The 20,000-nt window shown below is 43.8% G+C and overlaps 1 protein-coding gene across 1 annotated transcript in view; it reads right to left on the bottom strand.

Annotated features, from left to right (window-relative positions):
* Window positions 1-157: 157 nt before the first annotated feature.
* Window positions 158-20,000, bottom strand: part of si:ch211-197n1.2 (EF-hand calcium-binding domain-containing protein 6) — a 35,034-nt gene continuing 15,191 nt past the window's right edge. The window contains exons 13-18 of the mRNA XM_048253298.1: window positions 13,034-13,166; window positions 9,700-9,824; window positions 2,850-3,093; window positions 1,697-1,869; window positions 1,456-1,621; window positions 158-1,305 (exon numbers count right to left, since the gene is read on the bottom strand). Coding sequence (XP_048109255.1) covers window positions 1,072-1,305; window positions 1,456-1,621; window positions 1,697-1,869; window positions 2,850-3,093; window positions 9,700-9,824; window positions 13,034-13,166 — 1,075 coding nt within the window. The 3' untranslated portion in view covers window positions 158-1,071. The remainder of the gene's footprint in view (window positions 1,306-1,455; window positions 1,622-1,696; window positions 1,870-2,849; window positions 3,094-9,699; window positions 9,825-13,033; window positions 13,167-20,000) is intronic.

Genomic DNA, 20,000 nt, shown 5'->3' with positions numbered 1-20,000 from the left:
TTTAGGCAGCGAAAGAGGGAGATTTAGCTAGAGTACACAATATGAATAATAATAATTAGAACAGTCAAAAGAGAGGACGGCTCTTTAAGCTTTATTGTCATGTAAAGTTTGCCAGCGATCTACAGGGCAGAGACCTTTGCTGAAGCATGTATGTCTGTTTATATTACCAACCTAAGCTTATAATTTCTATTAATATCATTTACTCAAAGCAATGGAAACATCTTGGGCCATATGCGTCGACAAGGATGAATAAATTCACCAGTTCGCCAGTTGCCAAATCAGCTGTAGAAGTTTTGTTCAATTTCATAGTACTCTTTTGTTGCGGTTTCTTGCAAAATCTTCTATATAGTTAGACTATAGTTACACCACACAATAGTTATGTTACTGATACATTTTGCCAGAAACTGTCATTATTACAAAAATAGGAAACAGCATATTACTGTAACAAAAGATAGAAGCCCAAAGATACAGGAAGTCTGTGTAGTAACCTAATATAACACTGCTGCGTATTATGATTACTGACATACTGTATCCATACTTACTGGTTGATAGTGACCCCAGGGCCTGAAGTTTCTACTTCAAAAGCTAGCATCACCAAATCAACCATGATATGTTAAATTTACTCATTATTTTTGCTATCAATGCTTACTGTTCTGCGACGACATCCCAGAATATGATAACAACACTACTACTACTGATTTGCACCCGAGACGTTATGAGGTACTATAAGGACTTTGCTTGCACAGGATTAAGGCCTACTCCAACGCTGCAGTTTTGTTTAGTAATGCACAGGATTAAGATAGCCTACTCCAACGCTGCAGTTTTGTTTAGTAATGCACAGGATTAAGGCCTACTCCAACGCTGCAGTTTTGTTTAGTAATGCACAGGATTAAGATAGCCTACTCCAACGCTGCAGTTTTGTTTAGTGATGCACAGGATTAAGATAGCCTACTCCAACGCTGCAGTTTTGTTTAGTAATGCAAAAAACAAAGCTGCTACAAAAAAAAAAAGTTCTCGCATAGTGGTGTTTTATACAATGAACCACAGATGAATAGGATAACTGAAGCACTTTCATTGGTCTCTTTGCTGTGGTGGTTTGCTGATCTCCTGTAGAAGCGAACGGTAGTCCACGTGCCCTCCAAGGTCCTGGTCCAGGAGGGAGAGGATCTGATAGAGGTCCTCCTGATCCAGTGAGACCCCACAGAGCATCAGGACGGCCCGCAGCTCTGGCACGGACAGCAGGCCACAGCGGGACACGTCCAGCTGGAGAAAGGCACGGCGCAGGGCTTGCCGCTTCCTCTGGAGCTGGGTAGACATACACACACACAAATGCATAAGCAGATACACACACACACACACACACACACACAATGTCATGATGTCACGACGATACGCAGAGATCCATAAATGAAGCATAAATACAAATTAATCTAAGACTACTATTTGATATCACACCTTCTTCTTGAGCCTAACATTCAGGGATCCTAATTTGGAGGTGTCCTTCCCCTGAGTCAAATCCCCATTCTCTCTGTGCGATTGCAAGATTGCAGCCATGTTGGATCCATTCCTCCATGCCTGCTTCTGTCCAGCAAAGGGCCTCAGAAACTCACTGTAGGAGACCCTGGATGAGTACGGGGAGGTCAGTTAGATCCGCGCAGCACCTGAGCTCACCTCTAGGCTTGTTACAGGAACAAACCTTCCATCTCTGTTGATGTCAAACTTCCTAGCGAGGACGTCACACTCGTATTCATCAAGCTGAGAGCAGAGCATCAACAGAACTTCCTTAAATTCCTCTGGACTCACAAAGCCAGTGCGGTACGGGTCCATCTCCTCAAACTCCATCTGCAGATCATGAAATGAATGTTCCACCTGACAGACAGAGACACACAAATGCGCACACATGGGCACATAGACAGACAGACAGACAGACAGCAGACAGACAGACAGACAGAGACATAGATAGACAAATAGAGGGTAAATCAAGAAGACATTCACAGAAAAAGTCAGTCATGCATCCACAAACAGATGTACACTCTATACGCTGATGTTTGATCAGTATATTAAGCATGATTATGTGTTAAGTGTCTGTGTGAGTGCGTTAAGTGGGTTTGGCACAGTAATGGTGGTAATGGGGCATTTTGCACAGATGACAACAATCTGAGCACGTGAGGACCTCTGCCTTTTGTCGCGTGAGTGGAGGGAAAGGAGTCACATGACCCAGGCTCAGTCGGCAGACTGAAGGGGTGCTCTCACCCACGTCTCATGAGCCCTGAGATAAGAGACCCCTCAGGAGGGAGAACAGGAGATAAGACATGAGCAACGTGACCTCCACCCTTTATCTGCCTCCACAATCCCCACCCTCACTCAGCGTCTATAGTCCTCCAATGATGCCCTTCCAATCTCCCTGTCACCCCCCCCCTCCCCACACACACACACACACACACACGCACTCACACACACTTATAGCAGGTGGCAGCTAGATGGGGGTTCTTGGGATCTCTATGTATGAAAAGGAAAGGCATGTTTGGTGTTTGTTGTGATGAAAACCCAAGCGCCTAGTGCTCATTGCAGATGATGGGGATCACTGTGTCTGCTGTCATCTATGGTACCATAGATACATCCATATTACCATTGTAATGAGGCCATCCCAATGAGACTGACACAAAGGGTGAATTACCTTAAAGAAAGTATTTTTCAATATTTCCTAGTGGGAACTAAACTGGGCAATCTCTAACATTTTATTCCTCCCTTTACCCAGTACTGATAGCTAGTCTTCTTAAGTTTTGTGTGGAAAGACAAGCGCACCAACAGACAGGGAGCCAGATACATGTAGGCAGACAGACAGACACCTTGGCATGTACAGCGTCAACCAGTATGTCAGACAGGCAAGTGAGGCGTTTGGAGCGCTGGCGCAGGTTCTCGTCTCCGCGCTGAGGTGGGCAGCGCTTGGCGTTGGGGAAGCGAGAGGACTTGAGAGAGGGGCCAAAGTGGCGGGCGAACTGCAAGAAGTCCAGGGTGCCGTCCTGCTGCGTGATGAGGCTGGCCCAGAGCTGCCTGATCTGCCCGCGACTCACCTCAGGGTGGACCAGGAACCTGCCAGAGACGTAGCAGAGAGGCAGGCAGGAGGGGTCGGTGGATAGACGAAAAGAGCGTGAATGAAAGACACAGAGATATGTTCACATTTTGTCTTATGTCTTATCCAGGATTAGAAGACCAAGACATATCATGAGCATGCATATATACAGTAGAGACAGTAGAGAGGAGAGAGATGCACACATCTTACTGAAAGAAAGACAGTAGAGAGGAGAGAGATGCACACATCTTACTGAAAGAAGAGAGGAGAGAGATTCACACATCTTACTGAAAGAAAGACAGTAGAGAGGAGAGAGATGCACACATCTTACTGAAAGAAAGACAGTAGAGAGGAGAGAGATGCACACATCTTACTGAAAGAAGAGAGGAGAGAGATTCACACATCTTACTGAAAGAAAGACAGTAGAGAGGAGAGAGATACACACATCTTACTGAAAGAAAGACAGTTGAGAGAAGAGAGTATGAGTGTAAGTATATATACTCTTTTGATCCCGTGAGGGAAATTTGGTCACTGCATTTATCCCAATCCGTGAATTAGTGAAACACACTCAGCACACAGTGAGGTGAAGCACATACTAATCCCGACGCAGTGAGCTGCCTGCTACAGCGGTGCTCGGGGAGCAGTGAGGGGTTAGGTGCCTTGCTCAAGGGCACTTCAGCCGTTCCTACTGGTCGGGGTTCAAACCAGCAACCCTCCGGTTACAAGTCCGAAGTGCTAACCAGTAGGCCACGGCTGCCCACAAGAAAGATACACACATCTTATTGAAAGAAAGACAGTAGAGAGAAGAGAGATGCGCACATCTTACTGAAAGAAAGACAGTAGAGAGAAGAGAGATGCGCACATCTTACTGAAAGAAAGACAGTAGAGAGAAGAGAGATGCGCACATCTTACTGAAAGAAAGACTGTAAAGAGAAGAGAGTAAAATGACTGGCAGAGAGATGAGTAAACAAGATTAACTGTGATGGGTTTAATTTTGAGTGAAAAAGAGAAAAAGACTTGCACACTGCCTTTGAACGACTCAACTTTTAATAGAAAAAAGACACAATGTTTCGATCTTACGGTGTGCAAGTCTTTTTCACTTTTTCACTTGTATGCCCTTTTTGATTTGGCACCTGCTGAAACACTTTTGGATGTGCGCACTTCATAGTATGCTATGGGTTTAATATTGAATCTTGAGAAAATGTAGAGAAACCTGAAAAAAACAGACAGGGAAAAAACACAAAGTGAATTTGAGTAACCATTTGCCATTTTTCTAATTGTTTTCAAATCCGAGAAAACACAAAGCTTGTGATGAAGACGAAAAAAGGAACAAGAGTTTCGGAAAGTGAATGTCACTGGGAATGTTAAAGGAAACAAGGTGTGGATAGAAGTCAGAGACATTCACCCCCCAGCTTGAGAGATAAAGGTATTCAAGTAACTATGGGGGCAATGGTCCCACATGATTTTCCCTCTTTGAGATTTTGTCTTAAGTTAAGAAGGGCCTCTATTCTTTCAACTACCCCCCTCCCACCACCCCTCCCAACCCTGCACCCCCCACCCCATGACAATGCCAAAACTTGGCAGCCAACCCTGCCTATGTGCAACAGTTTCCCATCAGAGAGACAGAAGCCATCTTGGGCTCCCTGGCACCAGCGGAGCCTGAAGAAAGAGCCACTCTGTGAGAGCACAGACATGAATGGGTTGGCTGTGAGTGCGGCATGAAAACAAAACCACGTCTGTATCACGCACCGTCTTAAAGCGCGCATCCCTGCAATGACTTGGTTCACGCTAGGGAACTCAAAGAGGCACTCTCAATGCACGCTACCAGAGATGCTTTGTGGGCGAGCTGCTTTGAAGCGCAGATATGGCACAGCTGCTGTCTGGCGCTGAACTAAGTTGTGATGAGGGGGTTTCACACATGCACTTCAAACTGTTAACCAGATGAAAACGGGAGGCTCCTCAAAGGGGTTCACGGCTTGTGAGGACCCAGACAAACAAGCAGACAGGGAACGTCTACTGAGACGTTTTCAGCGTTGAGTTGATGAAGGACACCTTTTCAACAACACTATATGGAAATCAGTCTCACCCAGAGAAACTGCGCTCTGCCCAGGCGCCCCGAACAGGGCATCTGCTAACGGGCACGCCGCGGCGCGGCTCAGCCACCGGGCTCTGATACCATCAGCGAACCTCTGTGAACTTGCGCGATTAAGCCTGTTAGTGGCACTAATCTCCTGGCAGCCAGTGCCCAGCGCCAGAGAGCGGGGCGAGGGGTGCGGGCTGAGAGTGTACCTTTGGCGCGGTTGGCACGGCGCAGAGTCAGGCGAGCGCGCGGGAGGCAGCACCAGCACTGGGAGCCGGTGCCACGATGCAGGATTATGCAAATCTGCCCGAGATGCCCCTATTCAACTTACACCCTATTTAGGGCAGCAACCATGATACTCCAAGCCAACAGAGAGAGAATGGGGAGATGAAAGGGGCCAATTCAAAGAGAATGAGAGATGGAGAGAGGGAGGGCAAGATAGAGAAAGAATGTGCATCTACAAAAGGTCAAAGGGATGAGCAGAACAGTAAGAAAATCAGAGGAGTTACCCAAATAAACAATTTATACATGCCATATAGCTTCATAAACATAAAATACCCAAAAAAACAATTTATACATGCCATATAGCTTCACAAACATACGGCACAGCTATATAAAAGTACTTGATTGGTTGTGTGAACAGTTATTCACTAGTTTTATCCTGATTCTTTGGAGGTTTTGGTTTTGGTTTGTTTGTTCTATAAAATATGTCTTCTTACACTAGTCTGTCTGTTTTCACACCATCTCTGTAACTGTCTCTCCAATGATGGCCCAGAGAGAGAGGGGGTCAGGCAGGGAACAGTGCAGAGGCATGGGAACATCCAAACAGGCGTGCATTAAACCAGCACAACCCAGGCAGCACAACACACTGAGCGCATTGTTATTCATGGGAATGGAAAAAAACACACACATAAGGGGATGTCAGCCAACTTGTTAACCTGCACAGTTACACAATTAAGGCGTCATCTGCCAAGACATGCATTCTACTTTTGTGGTGCCATTGTTTTAGAGGATAAAAGAGGGTTGTTTGGTGGGGTGGGGGTTGTTGAAGGGAAATCCTTTAGATTTGCCCTTGTGAGCTCCTCAGACAGTAGGCCTACTCATCTCAAGATACAGTATGACAAGATGCCCTGCCGTCACTGACCATATTATATATATATATATATATATATATATATATATATATATATATATATATATATGTATGTATGTTTCTCAGTGCATATGTGAGGGTACTACGTGTGTGTGTATTTGTGTGTGTTTGTCTGTGTGTATGTGTGTGTGTGTGTGTGTGTGTTTGTCTGTGTGTATGTGTATGTGTGTGTGTGTGTTTGTCTGTGTGTATGTGTGTGTGTATGTGTGTGTGTGTGTGTGTGTGTGTGTGTGTGTGTGTGTGTGTGTGAAAGTGTCCCGCACATGGGGAGCACACACTCAAGAAATCACGGGAAATTTGACATGGTGGCAAAAACAATGGGGTGCTGTGCATTCCCCTGCCCCTTTCGGTGCGCCTCCATAGAATCGGTGGCCCTCAGACAGACATCTCATGCCCCACAGGGTAATCTCCCTATAGAATGGGCTAATTAATGACCAGCACTGCCTTTGTGGGCCAATAATAGCATTACTCCCTAAACAGTGATAAATTATTCATTTTTGTGGCAAAAATTAGTTCATTGCCCTGTCAGATCCCAAGAGGTACCATCAAGGAAGACATTCCTAAAGACAGAGGACAGAATATTGGGAGGCATTTAATGATTTCAAACACTTTGCATTTGCACAGATACTAATGGGAGACCATCTGTCTATATTATGTACCTGATTGGTAGTTGTATATGTCCCCAATCAGAGATGGGCAAAAATATTTTTTGTATTTATGTAGTTACGGAATCTAAAATATATTTCAAAATAAAACACAAAATACCCTCATTCAAAATGTTGGCTATTAAAATAAACTACACATTTTCTTGTATTTTGAAAATACTCAAAAATCCTTTTGTCAGAGAAGCATGGAATCACTTAGCAAATCAGCTTTTTTTTATCTGAAACATCTAGCCTATTAAAACTTGAATATGGCTACATTGAGAATACCACACACCAGAAATTCCAAAACAATTCAAAGGTTCTACCAAAACCAGGCAAACGTACAGTATCAGTGTGGGTGAGCAAGAGATTGAGTCAAACTTTTGAGTGTGTGTAAGTAAGAGACTGAGTTAGTGTGTGGATGTAAGACAGGAAGCGCTTTCAGACATACGTGTAAGACCGGAGGTTCTGCGGATGTTAAACGGTGGGGCCGTATATCTGAACGACATAACCGGTCATATGGAACTCCGAATTTAGCCGGTTGTTCTACTACTCCCCCCTTAGTATTTCCTCACATACATTATGTAAATGTACTGTAAATGTACATTATGTAAATGTACTGTCTGAACGAAGCGTAGAACATGCGGTTAAAATTCACACCTAGTGAGAGGGCGTGTCGGTGACGTTTCTTTCGTGCGTCCATGTGGTTAGATCTGACTTAAATGCCAGTGTTATGATGGAGTGGCATAGTGCTGTCCAGAAAATCTCCGACCTGGAAAGATGCAGACATCACGGAGCTACTGTCCATGAGGGCATACAACATTTTGATAGAACACATAAAGGGAACGGCAAGAGACACGTTGTAGCCTACAACTGCATGGCAAGGCCAAACGAATTCCAAAGACTGAATCATCATAAGCAGAAGGCGCTGAAAAGGCAGTAGCCTACAGCGACGTTGTTGACGACGATAACAGGAGTATTTAATAAATTGTTAGCCAACACGGTCGGTTTTCTGTTCATTGATAGCCTTCTCATGACCTCACGGCTGAGCTTGCTGATATTTGTTGAGCATAAATATCCCTAGAGAAAATGAAAACGAAGAAAACCCAACTTTGTTACAAGCTCCTTGCGTAAATGCAATAGACACATGGGGAGAGGATGCTTTTGGAAAAAATAAACCATGAAAAAACGAACCACTTCACTGTTATGTTAGTATTTTGTTTGTTGCTTAAAAACGTTGTATATGATGGCCTTGAAGTCTTGAGGTAGCCTACTGAATTGGCTGGTACCATAAAGTTCATGCATGCTCTCTCTCTCCAACGCAAACCAGATTTGGGGTTCCATAGCCAATTCTGCTACATAACGTTGAAAACAGATAAATGTGTTTATTCGAAGCACACACAAATACTGTAGGTCAATTTCAAGTGCGCACTTACGTGACTACTTCAAGTATTAGCCTAGGCCTACGCACAATAGAGTTTTCTTCTTTAGCCTACATAATGCATACACTTTGTAAACAAACAGCAGCTGTGACAGGCAGCGGCCGCATATATTCTGCATCATATCTCGCATCTTGTGAACTCTAGAAGCCCCCACCCCTCACTCAACAACCACAAGGAGATTCTGTAATGTGTGTGTATGTCGTTCACACATAGGTCCGTATAAGGTCAGTATAAGGTCTGCAGGTTAACATCATATCTGAATCATCCGAAGGGTAGGACCTCCGTTTGACAAACCTCCGCATATACTCCGGAGGTTATATCTGAAAGCGCTTAGGGAGTAATTTATTGTGTAATTATTAGTGTAATTAATGTGTGTGTGTGTCCTGTGGCAGTGGTCTCTAGCTTAATGCCTCTCAACACAGCCTTTTGAAGTCTGCCACTGAGACGTCGTCAGTTAAGCCTGTTGATCAATACAGCAAAGGAGAACAGATGCCATACTGGAGAGGAGAATGGTATGGTTGATATGATATTACGTTTCACAAACAGGTGCTTGACACTGTTCCAAAGACACCAAGTTCTACCTAAGCCGGGTAGACACTGCATTTATTCTGTTGCTTTTAATATAGTAACTCACACTATGCGTTTCAATCCTGATTGTAATTGATGTGCTCACACTGTAGGCCTACGTTTGACTGATCACACAGTCAGACAGTAGACAAAAAATTCTGACATGCTACGTATCCAATCAGATCAGACTGGAGCTGGAACATTGATTATTACGTTTTCTAATTATGCTGTGAGCCTTCTCAAACTGCACAAGAAATTGGAGAGACCAGATCCAAACGTTTGTGGGATCCAATTGATACTGGGCTAAAGTCAGGTCAAAATCACTCAGTGTCTGCTTGGTATAAGTCAGCACCAATCAGATGCTCTATGCAGCATTTTTTGTGCGTTGTCATATATGGCGTTGTCAAATAGACATCCAACAGAGTGCATTTTGCAGTATTTTTTAAATAAAATACACACCAATAAAGCAATGTGGACGTGCAGTATTTAATAAGGACGTGCAGTATTTAATGGGGACATCCAGTATTTGTAACGGGGACATCCAGTATTTGTAATGGGGACGTGAAGTATTTAATGGGGACATCCAGTATTTGTAACGGGGACATCCAGTATTTGTAATGGGGACGTGAAGTATTTAATGGGGACATCCAGTATTTGTAACGGGGACATCCAGTATTTGTAACGGGGACGTGCAGTATTTGTAATGGGGACGTGCAGTATTTAATGGGGACGCGCAGTACCTCTTGAGAAGCTGATACATGGTCTCCTGCGTCAGGCGTCTGGTGTTTTTCTCATCCAGCTCATGGAACACCCTCTCCACGGCCTGATACTGCTCTGTCACCAGCCGCTTGATGATGTGAAAGAGCTAAAATGGAGGAGGAGTGCATGAAGGAAGGTCCAAATGATGAGGATCGTTTTATGTGAACTATACAATAGTCCACTGCTGTGTGTACAAGGATGTAAAAAAATATGATTATATCATATAGTATATTGCATACATATGGGTGTTATACAATCAACAACCTACAGTATATATCATCTTTTTTTTTTAATCAAAGTCTTTTTATTGTATTTTCATATACAACAAACAACAGACACATAACAACCCACAACCCACCCACATCGCACCCTTACTGGAAAGAAAAAAAAAAACAAAAAAAAAAAAAAAAAAAGAGGTATATATCAAAATCACACAGCACATTATGGGGGGGGGGGGGGGGGACGTTCACATTATACAATGTCATTAAAGTCCATCTGTTCAACCAATGTAAGAACAGGTTGCCAGATATTACTGAATTTAATGTTATTACCCTGTAAATAATAACGAATTTGTTCAAGTGTTAAATAGTGCATAACATCGTTAATCCAGTGTTTAAATACAGGTGGAGACTTATCCTTCCATTTTAATAAAATAATGCGTCTAGCCAAGAAAGTTGTAAATGCAATCACTGTTTTATCCTATTTACCTATGGCAAGTTCTTGTGGTACTACTCCAAAAATGGCAATGACTGGTGATGGGTCAATATGAGTATGCAATGCTTTGGAAAGAAAAGCAAAAATTAACTCCCAAAACTCAGACAGTTTAGGGCAGCTCCAGAACATATGTGACAGAGTGCCTGGTTCTGTATTACATTGATCACACTATGGGTCAATATCAGGTGCAATTCTGGGCAACTTTGTTTTTGACCAATGTAAACGGTGAGTAACTTTAATGGTATGTCGTAGGCAGATAGAGGATGAGTGTATGTTATTGAGAGCATCCTGCCATAGCTCATCTGATAGCTTTGTGTCCAGTTCTTCCTCCCATTTATGTTTTAATGTTGTCAATGATTTAAAATTATCCATACTGAGTAGAGAGTACAGCCTACCAACAACCTCCCCAGGCCAAAGGGGCATCTTAAGTATGCTGGTGGTATCAATGGAAAAGAAGGACAATTTGCAGAAACAAAACTGCGAAGTTGTAAATATCTAAAAAAAATGTGAGTGAGGAATGTCAAAATGTTTTCTCAAGTGTTCAAAAGATGCAAAGGTGCCACCTATATATACATCTTTGACTGTGTTCAGTCCCTTTTTAGTCCATATTTTAAAAGCATCATCAGTCATGGAGGGCGCAAACATGTTATTTGCCACCAAAGGGGTATCTATGGACATCTCAGTTATAGAAAAAGCTCGTCTGAACTGTGTCCATATCTTGAGGGAGTGCCTCACATCTGGATGTATCCAGTATGTTGATATAGACCCTTTCAACAATAAAAACAAAAACAATGCTTGAACGTTCTATTTGGGCCCCAATCTACTTCCTCTGCATTAAGATAACATATGGAATGTTAAAACGGAAGTCTTGTGGGGCCAACTATGATGCTGATAATGGAACTCTCTTGAAAGGGTCTATAGATTCTGGAAGGGGTATTTTAGAACAAGCTAGTGCATGTAAGGATACTTGTGTACAGGATGCACGCTCAAGCTGTAGCCACTTGGGGCTGTCTTCACCCCTAGAGGAATGAATCCAGTGTATTATGTTTTTAATGTTAGCAGACCAATAATAGTATTGAAAATTGGGTAGGGAAAGCCCACCATGTAGTCGGTGACGTTGCAAAATTTCCCTACGTATACGCGGGTTTTTACCATTCCAAATAAAACTGGACAAAAGTTTATCTATATTTATGAAAAAAGATTTTGTTAAGAATATAGGGATACACTGGAAAAGAAACAAAAATCGGGGCATAATATTCATTTTTATTACATTTATTCGTCCCCCTAACGACAGTGGAAGGAGATTCCAACGATCTAAATCTTTTTTTAAACAATTTAAAAGTGGAGGGAAGTTTGCTTCATAGAGATTTTTAAACTTATGGGTTATCCAAATACTTAAATATTTAAATTTGTTTGTGCATATTTTAACTTGCAGGGACTGGATGGTGAGCTGGTAATTGGGGTCTATAGACATAAGCTCACTTTTCAGCATATTAATTTTATATCCTGATATCTTGCCAAAGGAGTTCAATAGATCAAGCATCTTTGGCAGACAAGTCCTGTCAGTCATATACACCAACATGTCATCAGCATATAATGACACTTTATGCTCAGCCCCTCCTCTCATTATGCCTTTGATATCAACACTGTTACGCAATGCTATAGCTAGTGGTTCTATTGTTAGGGCAAATAGAAGGGGTGACAAAGGACAGCCCTGTCTAGTACCACGCTGTAAATTAAAAAAAGCAGATAGGTTGTTATTAGTTTGAACAGCTGCCATAGGTAGAAAATAAAGTGTCTCAATCCAATGTATACATTTTGGGCCAAATCCAAAGCCCAGTATATATCATCTTAACATACAAAAAAACAGATGGAAACTGAACAGGGCCTTGTAGACTCAAAACATTCTTGGCTAAGTATGCCTTTTGTGGATGTTCGTAAGGTGGGTCTGGACCACTCTTGAGCTATACCTTAAAACACACGTTGTTAGTGGCAAGAGCTGTGCACTTACTGTCATGTGTACTGCATTACATTTTGTGTTTCATTCCATAAAAAGAAAAAAAAAAACAACATCAATATAAATGTATTAACCATTGTTCGTAATCACATTCAAATAAGAATCTATGATCACCTGTGCTACCATGCTCATTAAACAAATCTCAACAAAAAAACATGCTCAAATGTTCACAATGCTCACATGCTATGTGAATGAAAATATCCAATGCCAGAAATGTGGATTATACTTTAGGAATATATAGGAAAAAGGAGACGTTATCAGGAAACCTGGTCCAGGTCATGAACTCAACCTGAAATTCACATCCAAATATCCTAATTGATTATTCTTTTATCACAACAAAGAAGAGAGCGTGCATATTAAACCATTTGTGCTGAGCTAACAGTGGCTTATGAAGCACCTTTGGATCAGCAATAGCAGAAGCCAATCTCATCACATTATCCATTGTTACTTTAATATTATTAGGTGACAGGGTAGCTTTGGTTTACCCCATTCTAACACCCTGTGCACACTGTAATGATTAAACTAGGATGTGGTCAATTGAACAGCCTTGATGCTAGATTATGGATAATGTTTGTGGTCAGCACCTGACTGACACTCCAACGCTGTGCTGGCATCCCTCTGTCCTCTCCCACGCTCCGAGCCCCCTCCTCCATGAGACCATCGCCATTCCCACAATCCTTAGCGAACTGAGTCTGGAAAAGACTGGGAGCTCCTCGGCTGCAATTGAAGGAGAGAAAAAAGAGAGCTTAAATAAATAAAGACTGAGAGGGAGAAACAGGCGGGGATACTTTCACATGCAACTGTTTTCTCAGCATTGGGAAAAACGAAGTTTAGGAGAGACAGAGAGAGGGGGGGGTAGAGATAGAGAGAGAGAAAGAGAGAGGGGGGGTAGAGAGAGAGAGATAGAGAGAGAGGGAGGGATGCAGATGAAGAGAAGGGGTCAGTAAAACCCTCCTTTGAGTCTTTTGGCCATCATGGATTGGCCCACTTGGTTTTCCCAAACCCATCCACCCCACCTCCTCACTCCCCACATCCTGCATTCCCCTATGAGTCTTCGCTTGAGTGGCGCCCGGGCAGACGTACAGAAAGTGACAGTTGGGTGAGGCAAGGTGAGGCGGGGCAGACGCGGGGGGCGCAGCAGTGCACGGGGGTCAACATGGCCCCCAAAACAACCAGGGAAGCAGAAGAGTGGAGCGGTGGTGTGATCACCTGAACACTTGTGATGGAGAGGACTGTAGGGAGGAGGGGAGAGGAGGGGTAGAGGAGTGGGCGGTGTGATCACCTGAACACTTGTGATGGAGAGGACTGTAGGGAGGAGGGGAGAGGAGGGGTAGAGGAGTGGGCGGTGTGATCACCTGAACACTTGTGATGGAGAGGACTGTAGGGAGGAGGGGAGAGGAGGGGTAGAGGAGTGGGCGGGAGGGGGGACAGACAGGCGCTAATATGCTCCTCTTGCGCTCCGGTGGACTAATGGGGTCCCTCGTCTGCCCCAGTGGCCAGCCCCCGTTTTTTTGTCCGAAGGCGTCCAGAGCCACTCCTCAGCCTTTTACTGGGGAGGGGGCGGGGGAAGAAGGGCCAGCGCAGGGCCAACTAGGAGCCCGAGTGGGAGGACTGTGGGTTTGAAAGGTCAGACCTTGAAGGTCATAGTGATGCAATCAAGCAAAAACAACAAAACAATAGCAAATAAAGGCAAAATCAGACCGAGGACTAAGGACACCTTCAGATGTTGCTCACGACGTCAGTTAGATTCAGGAGAGCTGAGAGCTGGATTGGTGTGTGTTTGTTAGTGGTGTTTTATCCCAAAGAGGACAGGAGCGGAGGACGGAACGCCCAACATTGTCTCTATGGTGATGTCACTGAGTAAGGCTATACTTCTACTGGCTGAGCCAACAAACAGGTGAAAAGATTTCCAAACTGAAAGAAGAAGCACAGTGTACAGAGAAGCCTTAGGGGGAAAAAGAATGGCAAAATGTGTTATTGTGCCGGGTTTTCAGAGGGAAATAAGGGATGAAATAACTCTTGCTTTTGTATAGGTGTTTCTTTATCCCTGGCTTTTTTTCTCAACTCAGAAGTTAAAGCCCCTTGTGGAAGTGAAACATCTTTAGAATGCATTATAGAAGTAATTCCAAAACTTACATGGGCATACGCACACAAACACACACACACACAGACACACACACACACACACACACACGCACACACACACACAGAGCACTGTTTGAGTTTCACCATTCATAATAAAAATGAAATAATAAAATATCCAAATTATGAATCTTACATTTGTACATTTGGCAAGAAACTGAACATATTCACAAGAACTACAAAAACAAAAACAACAGTCTCTCTCGTGTTGTCCCTCTTGACCAGCTAGCTGTATCTGGAGGCAGCTGAGTGAGGGGAGTAGGGGCCGGAGGGGTCCGTCTGGTCTGAGTGACCTGGCATTGCCCATCTCAGCGGGACTCCTGTGTTAAACAGCACAGGGCCTGACACCAGCACAGCAGGGCCAGACACCAGGGCCACAAAAGTCACTCCGAGGTCCCACGACAACGGCACATGGGTCTCAATCAGTCTCAATAATTAAACAGTTATAATTAACTGCTATATAATTAAACAGTTTTGAACTGAATTAGGCATATACCGACATAAAGAGGTCAAGAAGTTCTATGAGACGCTAACTGCCAACGTCCTGAGCAAACATGTCCACAACATCACGTGTGACCTGTCCGTCCGTTAGTGAAAGCTCTTTGTCAAACCAACTTAAAACCGTCTCCGCCCCTCTTGGTTGATCAAATCAATATGCAAGGAATGCAAGCATTAATCTCTCTCTCTCTCCCTCTTTCACTCTGGCTCCCCTCATCACTTTCTCATGGGTGATCCCGTCGCGTCCGTGCCACCGGTCTGCTGGGCGGCTCTGTGTTTGTCTTTGCCGGTGGGGGTCACACGCTTCACACAAGAGCTCACTTTGCAACAGTTTCTTTCCCGAAGACGCAAAGAGCCTGAAAGCCTGTTTGTTCTGAATGCTCTTTGAGGGATGGTGGCGAGTTAGCAACCACACTCACATGTATCATCCCACAAGCATTGGAAGGAGAGCATAGAAAGTAATTGTAGAAAATATCTACAACCTCAAATCAGAAAAAAGTTGGGACGTTGTGTAAAATGCAGATAAAAACAGAATGTGATAATATACAAGTCTTGTCAACCCATATTTAGCGGCAAAAATTACATAGACAACATATTAAATGTTGAAATGAAACTTTGGACAATTTCATGGAAAATATCTGTTCATTTTGATAATATATGATCATGTTCATGCCAGCAACATGTTTTAAAAAAAGTTGGGACAGGGAATGTTTACCACTGTGCTGCTTCACCCCTTCATTTAACAACATTCTGCAAATGTTTAGGGACTGAGGAGACCAGTTGCTATAGTTTTGAGAATGAAATGTTGTGCCATTCCTGCCCAATATAGGATTGCAGTTGCTCAACAGTATGGGTTATTCTTAATCGCGTTTTTCATTCCATGATGCACCTAATTTGACAGGTCTGGACTGCAGACCAGTCATTTTAGCACCTGGACTACTGTTTAAATATGTGCAGAATTCATTTTGCCATTGTTTTCCTGAAATATTCAAAGTCTTCCCTGGAAAAGAAATTGCCTGGATGACAGTATATGTTGCTCAAAACCTGTATATATCATTCAGAATTGATTGTGCCTTGCCAGATGTGCAAGATGCCCATGCTATAGGCACTAATGCACCTCCACACCATCATAGATGTTGGGTTTCAAACTGAGCACTTAGTAAACAAGTTGGATAGGTTGGATACTTGGATAGGCCCTCTCCTCTTTAGCCCAGATGAGACCATGATGTCCAAAAAGAATAGCAAATTACAGGACCCTTTTTCACCTTACCTCAGTCCATTTTAAATGTCTAAATAGAATGTTGCCTGTTGCATGGTAAAGTGCTCTAGGATGCTCTTTTTCATACCCAAATATGTTGCCAGTTACCCTAATTAGTTGTGAAACATTCATCCTTTTGCTTTCTTTATCATTACACAACTTTTCCAGCATTTTGTTACCCACGTCCCAACATGTATTTTAACATGTTTAAACATGTGTCAAATTCAAAATGAACATATATTTTCCATGACATAGTCAAATTTGTCATTTTCAACATTTGATATGTTGTCAGTGTCCTTTTTTCAACTAAATATGAGTTTAATAGATTTGCAGATTATTACATTCTGCTTTTATTCGCATTTTACACAACTTCCCAACTTTTTCTGATTTGGGGTTACACAAGTCCGATAGATATGGGATTCATTTATTCTATTATTGGTTTTTAGTCAAAGCAAATGCAATCAAATATTTCTATTGCATCAATGTAAGAATGTATACTACAGTAATATGTTCAGCACTACTTGGGTTTAATGTACTGATAAAGCACCATCCCACAGTTGTTGAATGTTTTTTTTCTGTGTTGCTACCGTTTGCTGGGATACCATAAGGCTCCAGAAAAATAAATGATAGGCTAGTTGTTTGTTTTGTATCACCTCGAGAATTTGTTAACAATGCATGTACATACAAAGACATACTATTCTGTTTTTCCATAGTACATAGTTAAAGAATCACAGTTAATTTATTTTAAATACAAGGGTTTGGACTAACAGACACATCAAACTATTTTAAACTGATGACTTCAATTTCATAGCATTCATGCATGTTGATACATGGTATGGGACCAACAGGTTGTTTTCAGTTGCACTGTTACTGCTTATCTTAAGAGACCCTCTGGTGTAAACTGTGAGAATGAGACAAACTAAATAAGACAGATAAAATCTGCCCGGCATCACCGCTGAAGCTGTCATCCGAAGGGTGTGCGTGAGATTGGTGTAACACAGGCGGTGACAAAGAATGGGGTCCTTGAGCATGGCTCGTGAGAAGGCCAGAGGCTCGTGAAACGAGATACCCCAAAACAAAAGCCCTCAGCACGATGAAGAGCTTCCCCTATTGCTACTGCTTGGCTGCAGGTCGTCTGACGTAGTGATCCAAAGCTGCTTTGGCACAAGATGGGGAGGTGCAGCAGCCTTCCCAGGGAGGGGGTGTGTATGTGTGTGTGTGTGTGTGTGTGTTTGTGTGTGTGTGTGTGTGTGTGGGGTCCTGTCTGTCTGTATATATGTGCATGTGTGTGGCTGCATCTGATTCTCTCTGTGTGTGTGTGTGTGTGTGTGTGTGTGTGTGTGTGTGTGTTGTGTGTGCGGTGCGTGTGTGTGCGTATTTGTTTGTGTGGGGTGTGGCAGGCAGTAGGGCTGAGCTAAAAGGTTAGCCTGTTGAGTGTATAGGTGGGGTGACTGGGGCCTGCTGTGTATAGGTGGAGTGACTGGGGCCTGCTGTGTTTAGGTGGGGTGACTGGGGCCTGCTGTGTTTAGGTGGGGTGACTGGGGCCTGCTGTGTATAGGTGGGGTGACTGGGGCCTGCTGTGTAAAGGTGGGGTGACTGGGGCCTGCTGTGTTTAGGTGGGGTGACTGGGGCCTGCTGTGGTGGGGACTGGGCCTGCTGTGTTTAGGTGGGGTGACTGGGGCCTGCTGTGTATAGGTGGGGTGACTGGGCCTGCTGTGTATAGGTGGGGTGACTGGGCCTGCTGTGTTTAGGTGGGGTGACTGGGCCTGCTGTGTATAGGTGGGGTGACTGGGCCTGCTGTGTTTAGGTGGGGTGACTGGGCCTGCTGTGGTGGGGACTGGGCCTGCTGTGTTTAAGTGGGGTGACTGGGCCTGCTGTGTTTAGGTGGGGTGACTGGGCCTGCTGTGGTGGGGACTGGGCCTGCTGTGTTTAGGTGGGGTGACTGGGCCTGCTGTGTTTAGGTGGGGTGACTGGGCCTGCTGTGGTGAGGACTGCACTGCATCCTCAGAGAAGGTGAGCGTCCACAGCACAGAGGGGCTGGACGGAGGGCCAACAGCGGCTCAGGGTGTTACACGCCCACAACCCCCTGTCTTGCCATGTCGCAACTCAAGTTGACTCACTTGAGTTCACATGGCAAAGGACAAGACAGACTGGATAGACTAGTCACTGATTTCACAATTACTGTGAGACCTTCTGTGTGGCAGTGCCAGGCTTATGAAAAATGTAAACCTCTGAAGTAATCAGACACTGGTAACAGAGTGCACCACTGGTGTGCTGTGGGTTTAAGATTATTATTCTAGAAGTATGAAAGGACATTTATATGAATTACTATATTAATTAGGTTTACAACATACAGAATGTGGACACTAGCCTGGAAAAATCCAAACTCATTCACAAAGTGACTCACATTAATCAGAGATTCCTAACGCTACTGCCTACTTCATCTAAACTTTACAAACTTACAAACTGACAATAAACAGCATCAACAGTCAGGAAACAACGTATGTGGGTCTATCTTTACTGTAAATAAATGTCTGCATTTTTCCAAACACATTTTTGCAGGTGTTGCTGCTCTTGTTTATCTGCTTCTGCTGCCTCTGTTTAAGTTTCGGTTTCATCTTCCCCTCTCGTCGCTGATTGGCCTTGACATTTTTCTTGTCTGAGGGAAACAGTTATAAACTATGTACCCAGGGGGCATAATGGTGTTCCAGACTAGATCTCCCCGAAAGAAGATCCAGGTGGGCGGGGCCTGGCAACGTGGGCACATGCTCTGCCCTGGCAATTGATACCACTTGAAATACGATGCTCACAATCTAGAGACACTTAATTGTTGCCTCAAAAATACTCCTCAGTGAAAACTACTCCATCGGTGTAGTTTATTCAGTGATGGAAAACCAAACATCCCTGTAGAAGACTTAACTAAACTCCTAAGCATCATCATTGTGATCAAAGTCTAATAGAAAGGAACTGGCTGAATATACAGCACATATGGCAAGCTTCACTCCATCCCTTTTTAGACATCTCAAACCAACACTCCATGCTTTCTGTTGTGAACACACTCCTGTCCCACACGACACATTATCTAAAGGCTCTCATTGTCATCTAGATTAGTTATTTTCTCTTTAACCCTTGCCATACAGGATGTCCAATAAAAGCTAAAGATATCTGGATAAACAGATGATAGTGTGAGATCATTAAAAAATAATAAATGCAGGTTCCAACTCCTCACTTGCACACACATGGAAGTCCGAGAGTGGTGTAACACACAGGATGTCCCCGCAAAACTCCCACCCGCCTCCCAGCGGAGTGATGGAGAGAGCAAGTGCAGCGTGGAAAAGAAAGAGATGGGCAGACAGAGAGGGCGAGAGGGACGAGAAGAATAGCGGAGGCACATTTGGGCATTTAGAGCCGCATTGTTTGGCGTCTAATCTGGCCCACCATCAGAGAGCGTAGGACGTGCGCGTCCAACGCGGCACAATCTGGGGATCTGTGGGTGGGTGGCGGGGTCTGGTGTAGTGTGTGTGTGTGTGTGTGTGGGTGAGGGTAGGGTGGGCCAGGATGGTGGGATCATTGTGGAGGTGGAGAATGGATGTTTCTTTTACTCCGATGGGGGCCTTTGGGGACGGACGTTGTTTGTATCTGTTTTCCGCAGG

The sequence above is a fragment of the Alosa alosa genome, chromosome 1, assembly GCF_017589495.1.
Source record: "Alosa alosa isolate M-15738 ecotype Scorff River chromosome 1, AALO_Geno_1.1, whole genome shotgun sequence".
Taxonomy (NCBI): domain Eukaryota; kingdom Metazoa; phylum Chordata; class Actinopteri; order Clupeiformes; family Clupeidae; genus Alosa; species Alosa alosa.
Note: the sequence above shows the minus strand (reverse complement) of the source record. Positions and strands in the feature narration are given on the sequence as shown.